At 41.4% G+C, this 7,278-nt stretch overlaps 1 protein-coding gene across 1 annotated transcript in view; it reads right to left on the bottom strand.

The window, feature by feature from the left end:
• The window catches only part of Slc16a10 (solute carrier family 16 member 10), a 90,627-nt gene that overhangs the window by 15,472 nt on the left and 67,877 nt on the right, over positions 1–7,278 (bottom strand). The window contains exon 4 of the mRNA XM_005363547.2: positions 99–242. Within this exon, the coding sequence (XP_005363604.1) occupies positions 99–242 (144 nt within the window). The remainder of the gene's footprint in view (positions 1–98; positions 243–7,278) is intronic.

The raw sequence follows: 7,278 nt of genomic DNA on the forward strand, positions 1-7,278 counted from the left end.
GTAGAGGACCTGCCAGTAAGCCTCCATCTATAGGGGACGGAGAGGGTAGAGGACCTACAGGTAAGCCTCCATCTATAGGGAAGGAGAGTGTAGAGTACCTGCAGGTAAACCTTCTTCAGTCCAGGCACATAGTCTGCAATGCGGCCAAAGAGAAGGCGTCCAACTCCAGACGTGATGCCAATGCACATGAAAAGCACCTCCTTGTTCTTCTCGTCTTGGAATCTTTCCTTTACGTGGTTCATCTGCAAGTCAAGGAAAGAAACCATGATGAATAAGGTAGGGAAACCTCACACTGTCTGAGATATGCACCATTAAACATCAGGTGTGGTTTTTCTCTACAGCTACTCCAGCCTCCCTTCAAGATCAAAATTAAAAGATTTTAAAGCATCTCCTGCGATGATTTTCAAGACCATATAAAGAAAATCTACCGTGATTTAGCTTGCATGGAAGGAATGAGTTTTGAGGGTGGTGGTACACGTCTGTAAACCCAGTCCTCAAACACTAGGGCAGGATTGGGAATGTAAGGCCAGCCTGGGCTACAGAGTACAACTCAGGGCAACCTGGATCATGCAGTGTACCTGGACTCAGAAAACCGAAAGCTTTGTTTAAAAATGAGTTATTCCTATACTTATTCTTCAGTAAACAGATCAGCACACACTAACAATAAGCCAATCATCAAAGAACAGAGGCCTGGAACACTACCTGTCCCCTAGAAGGGAACCAAAGGACATCTTTGGGGTCCTATTCCTTCTGGGGGACCAGAACAAAACTGATGCCCTTGAAATAAGTTCTACCAGAGCTTCCTGGATGAAAGTGTAAGGTTCCTGTGTGGCATGCCAACAGATATAGATAAGCAAACGGTTTATAGTGGTCAAATCTCTTAGACCTCCAGATCCAAGTACTGATTCTAACCTATCAATCCCTGTGGCTGAATTATTTTTTTTTTAGGATCTCAGTTTGTCTATAAAATGGAAACAGTGGCAACATCTCTCTCAAGGGTGGTTATAAGGATTAAGAAAAATGTCTACATAGAGAATTTAAGAGTTAGGGTGTACTTAAACCCCGGTCAAGCTTGTGTGAGGTCCTAGGTTCAAGCACTGCCTTAGAGGAATGACTGGTATACAGTTAATGATCAAATATTAATGTCGGCCATCCTTTTTTACAAAGGATCTTTTGAATGCTGGCTATGCTGAAGAGAAGATGGGGGTGGGGGAATAAAGGGTCTTTGCCTCCATGTAAAGCCTAGTGGAAACAATGTCTCCAGTGACTCTGGACCACAGACAGGCAGCAAGCAGAGTTTGACTTTCCCATAACCACCCTAACATGCAGTGGAGTTCTAGGAGACTGCAAGCAAATTTCCCACCAAGCTCAACAGTTCAAGTAACTAATATGGCAGTGGGGGTCTTTTTTAGATGGCAGATCCCTCCCTAAGATACTTCCACTTAACTTGCTTTTTCTGCTTTCCATTTTTAAAACTCTGTTGTCTATTTTTATACCACCTCATCTCTTTTCATTAAAAATCGGTAATTGGGGCTGGAGAGATGGCTCAGCAGTTAAGAGCACTGCCTGCTTTTCCAGAGGACTTGGGTTTGATTTCCAGCAGCAACATGGCAGTTTAGAGCTGTGTCTAACTCCAGTTCCAGGTGATTGACAGCCTCTTCTGGCCTCTGTAGGCATGCATATAGTGCACAGGACTACATGGAAGCAAAACACTCACACATATAACAATAAATAACTAAAATTTTTTAATTAAAAACGGTGATTTTTTTTCCTAACTTCTCTTTTCACGCTGCTTCAGAATAATCTTCCTAAATAGGACTTTAATCTCACCAATCCTGTCTTCAAAAGTTGCTTGTTACTGCATTTTATACTCTGTCTGGTATTTAAAGCTCTCTATAATCTGTCACTAATCTATTTTTGTATGTTTATTAACTACCGATCCTTGGCTCTGAAGTAGAGAACTCTAGTCTGCTGAGGCTGTGAAAAGAGAAGCAGATGCGTGTAGAGAAAAGGCACACATTCCAGAGGACTCTTACTCCCCATGTTCTTGATGCTTCCTCCCAGGCCTTTTATATAAAACCTGGGGCTTGTGTAGAAATGTTGGCACCTAACGTAAATTTAGAAGACTGTGTGATCCAACGCTACCCAAGCCAGACAGAACGTGGCTGCAAACTGCATCAGGCCAGCTTTGATCTCAGTCTTAATCCCATCCAGTTCAGCAGGGAAGCTGTGTTCAAAGGTGGACTGTGTGTGCTAGTATGCTCCCTCCCGTCCACTGCATTGAGCAACCGAGCACTAAAATATGCCAAGTCTAAGCTGAGATATGCTGTGAGCACAAACATGCAGAGAACCAGAAGACATCAGGGAGAGGAAGGCATGCAAAGTAGCCTAGTATTGAGTGTCTGTTGGAACAATACTTCAGCCATATAGCCAAGTACTAATTTCATTCCTTTTTTGTTTTTTCTTTTACTACAACAGGCAAAAAAACTTTTCTAGTGTAAAGCACAAAGTGGTTTAGATTGTATTTCTTAAAGAGTTCACTGGTGGTGGCAAGCACACAGCAGGCGCTGCTGAAGGCACCAGGAACTAGCAGAGAAAGAAGCTCGTTCTGGAGGAAGAGGGCCAATGCAAGACAGATGTGCTGGAGTGGGGTGCATTAGAATGCACCCATCCTCGCAGAGGAGCGAAGCCAGGGCCTCAGTCTGCTAGGCACGTGCTGTGCCTGGCTACACCGACAGCTGTCATAGCTTTCATAGAGACACACTTTACCTGTAAGACTGAATCCATCCGGTATTCTTCTGATGAAACTAAGAATACTAGCCTGATGTACTTCTATCATTCTTTAAGGTTTTTACCTTCCCCCATCTATTTTGTAATGTTTATAAGAATTTGAGGGTTTTTTTTTAAAGAGGCTAGGTAACACAAGTCTGAATATGCTAGAAGTGCACAGAACACCAGATGTACACAAAATACATTCATATTTTGTACAATGAATATACACTAGTCATTTTAAAATAAATTGGTGAAATTAAAAGTATACCTAATTAGAAACTTAGCTCTTTATTAATAAAGGACACCACTACATCAAATTTGTGTCACTGTCACTTTTGATATAAAGCAAAAATATTAACTTCTAAAACTTCCTCTATACATGCTCTACCAAAACTTCAAAATAAAAGCATTTTATTTTGAGGAAGTGTGCAAGACAGGTGAGCCCACTCTATGGATGCCGGGTCTCAGGGTCCTTCCTCACGGAGGAAGCAGTATCAAGCAGGCTTGGCTTGAGCCTCAGATGACGGCTGTGTGGCTTATGGAGTTAGGCCATTTCTCCTCTCTGGGTACCAGGATGTGCTGTTTCACACAAAGCACAGCACGGGGCAAACTGCTGTTTCTAATACTCATGCGGGCAGAGACTAGACACCGGGACAAATACTTTCATATTTAACCAAGCTCCTCATTTATTAATCAAGCAGAAAGCTTATACTGGAGCCTAGTATTTATCCAGGGGAATATTATTTTTAGCTCAGCTGTTTAAAATTAACTTTATTGGGAACAAGAGGTATAAGTTCAGTGATAGAACAGACTTGATTTGTAACACCAATAAGTATTCTTTTAAAGGGTCTCACTATGTGGCACAGATTGACACTTCAAACTTTCAATCCTGGTATCTTGACCAAACTTGGCTTAAAACATTAAAAAAAAATATTGCGTGAATGTGTATAGGGTGCACACATACCACAGCGTATGTGTGGAGGTCAGAGGACAACTTTCAAAACTAAGTTCTCTCCTACCACCATGTGGGTTCTGGGGATGGAATTCAGGTCATCAGGCTTGGTGGCAAGTGCCTTTACCTGCTGAGCCATCAAATCTCCTGGACTCCACACGGGGCTTTAGCTTTAGACTTCATCAGAATGCAGATAGATTTTTAGGGAAGAAGCATATCTTTATTGAGATCTCAAGTTTAATCTGGAAACATCTTAAACATCGCCTGCTCATAAACATTGTTCCATCGTTCAAGCAACAACAGCTTTGGCTGACCACAGAGGCTGTTTTCACGGTGTGTGAAAGTTACTGTTTGATATCCAAAGATAACCGAGAACTCACATCCTAGACTATGAGCTCATTCCACATCCATGAGTCAACAGGACCAAGTGCTTAAGTTTCCCCTTCCTCTAACCACCTTCAACTAAATGGTGGACTTTTCCTAGAATCGACGACATTCTTCTACTCAGACAACTGAAGGCAAAATAGATCCCATCTTCTCTGAAGAGGTCAAGAGCAGCGGTCTGTGAAAATCACTCTGGCACCCTTCCCCACACCTCTCCTGCAGGGGAGTCACGGTACAAGACACGGAGACAGGGCACCTGACACAGAAAACATTTAGTCATGAATGAACTAAATGGATAACCATTGGACAACCCAGCGGCGCTATGGTGAAATACAGTAGCTGTGCACACCTGCAAACACAAATGTCATGGGCAAAAGGGTCCAAACAGCTTCCTCATCTGTGCTACTTAGCTATGAAACGAGACCACTAGCAATCACTGACCTTCCTACACACACACACACACACACACACACACACACATGCACTTTTAAGGGCTCAAGCGCCTTTTGCCTATAATCTTCCATATAATGACTATATGACATGTCACACAAAGAAGATGATAAAATAGCGTATATAATTTAGACTATATTTTGCTGAAGAATAAAGACAGGAATGACTGGAGACCTTCCAAACAGAGAAAACAATTTGGACAGCAGACTTGAACAACTGACTGGATCACCACAAAGTGGGAGGTAAGGAAACACAACGAGAAAGCTCCAGTGCCGCACTGCAGGCTGCGAGAGTGAAAAAATTATCTTTGCATACACAGAAAGACAATTAAAACAAAAACAACTTCTCCAATTTTTATCATTTACAGTTGTTGCTCCTCAATGTGCTCTCTGGAATTAATAAAGAGATTTTGATCACCTGTCACATTATGTCTTGTCTGTGGCAATTGTGATTCCTTGGTCATCTATCTGCCCTTGCTCTTTGAGATATACACCATCAAACTGGAAAGAATCCGTAAGCATGTACATTCGCTTAATTTCTAGAATAAATTACTTGCAGGGGAGAGGACCCGTAGCTGTGGTTTCCACGGCATTAAAACTTGGCTTATAATGACTCTGGGATTCAAACTGACTGTGACTCCCTATTCCCTAATAGGGACCCTATTTCTCCTCACTGGATCCACCCAAAGAGTAGCAGCATGTTCCTGCTGTTTCTTGTTTGCATGTGGTTGAGAATAATTTCTGAAAATATATTCACCCTGCAGGACATGGAGGCTCATGCCTGCATCTCAGCACTCAGGACGGACAGAGGCAGGAGAACTGCCACCTCTTCATGGCCAGCTCTGTCTACTTAGTGAATTTCAGGCCAGTCATGGATATAGTCCTTGTATTAAAAACCCAGAGTGAGGGACTGAAGAGATAGCTCAGCAGTTAAGAGCTCCCTTAACTCTTGTTAACTCATGTGGTTCAGTCCCCAGCACCCACATGGAGGCTCACAACTATCAATAACTCCAGTTTCAGGGCATCTGACACCCTCTTCTGACCACTCAGGCACAAGGTTGTATAAGTACAACAAGTTGTGCTTAGCATACATGTAAGAAAACATGCATACCGTAAAATAAGAGAATCTACCAAATAGACAAAAAATTTAAACTTAAAAACAATAACATATGTGTGTCTATCTCCATCCAAAATATGAGAAAGATATCCCGTAGCTTTAGAAGACCATTCAGTTTATTTTCTTCTTAGCTGTATTTGGCAGGAAGGGGAGGCAAGGTTTAACTGTCTATATGGTCCAAGCTATCTTTACACTGGAATTCTTCTGTCTCCCAAGTTCTATGCGTATAGCCTGCACTACTTCTTTAACAGGCAAAGCCAAAGAAAGAGCCTGGCCCCTTTAAAAGACAAAACAAAACAAAGTGCACCTTTGAGAGGCAGTAGAAAGCCTGCTGGAGTTGTCAATAGTTAATCTCAGAATCAGTCACAAAGCAAAACCTCCTGCTATCCTTTGTTTCAGAGCTGGATTATCAGAATCTGGATGGGTAAACTTAGGGCTTCCTTTGGCAAACTTGTTTTCTCTATCTCTGGTCTCGCTCTTTTTAAAAAGGAAATTTAAAAGTAAATTAACAGGAAGTTTGGCAAGAGCACTACATGCCAGCCAGCCAAGTGACGTGGCTGCAAAGGTGGCCCTCAGTTAACTGCACAAGTCTATGTTGCTAAAATTAAGCCTTTTATGCCAAAACACGGAACTGAAACATGATGGACAGAATGGAGCTGATAAGTCACAGAATGTCACGTTGGGTCTGTCAAATCAGAGCAACTATACTTTGAGATTAACATGCAGAGGTGCTGAGAGGGAGAGGCGTCCATGCTTGCTGCACATTTAAGGTCCACCGTCTCTAGGTTGCCCAGGAGGGGTTTTCAGATTCAGAGTACCTACTGCCTCCTCAGCAGCTGGCTGGGATGGAAGTTGACCTTTGGCCTACCGGACTCCAGCAGGCATCACTGCTGACTCTGTTTGTTTTCTTAAACAACCGCTCTTTCCATTTCATTAAGATGGGTTTCCATGGTATTGATAATGACACAGCACCATTAAGACCGGAAAACAACTTGGTGTGGGGGAAACCTTTCTGGAATAAATATTACTTAATAGCCAGCCACCAGTGGGTAAAAAAAAAGGGGGGGTTGCTTTTAAATCTAGTTTTGAAAACCTTTTCTAACGAAAAAAAATTTTAAAACATTTGCTATTTTCCCCTGGTAGTCTTTAAAAAAAATAATTTTCTGTGTGTTAAAAATATATATAAATAATAAAAATTACATAATATATCTAACACATATTTGCATATGTGTATATTACTGTACACATTATACATAATACTGTGTACACTTCTTTGACAGCATCACTTAGATAAGATCAAGATTTAGTAAAATTCTGATTGAATTCCTAACTGAAACCAATTTGGACTTAGATGTTAACTAGTCTTTAATTTTGAGGATATAGACTTCCTGAATTTTAGAATTTTAAAGATTTTCATCTTAAAATAGAAAATAGACTAGGATTTTTGAATAATCTGAAATTGTTCTCTGTCAATTGATACTCTGTTAATATTTATGCCATGCATTTTGAAAGTTACCAAAAACAAACAAATAAGAACTCTTGCTGAATGTGGTCACAGACACTGTAGCCCTATGCTCAGAGGAGAGGCAGTGGGATGTGGAGGG

This window comes from Microtus ochrogaster, linkage group LG9 (assembly GCF_000317375.1).
Source record: "Microtus ochrogaster isolate Prairie Vole_2 linkage group LG9, MicOch1.0, whole genome shotgun sequence".
Classification (NCBI taxonomy): Eukaryota; Metazoa; Chordata; class Mammalia; order Rodentia; family Cricetidae; genus Microtus; species Microtus ochrogaster.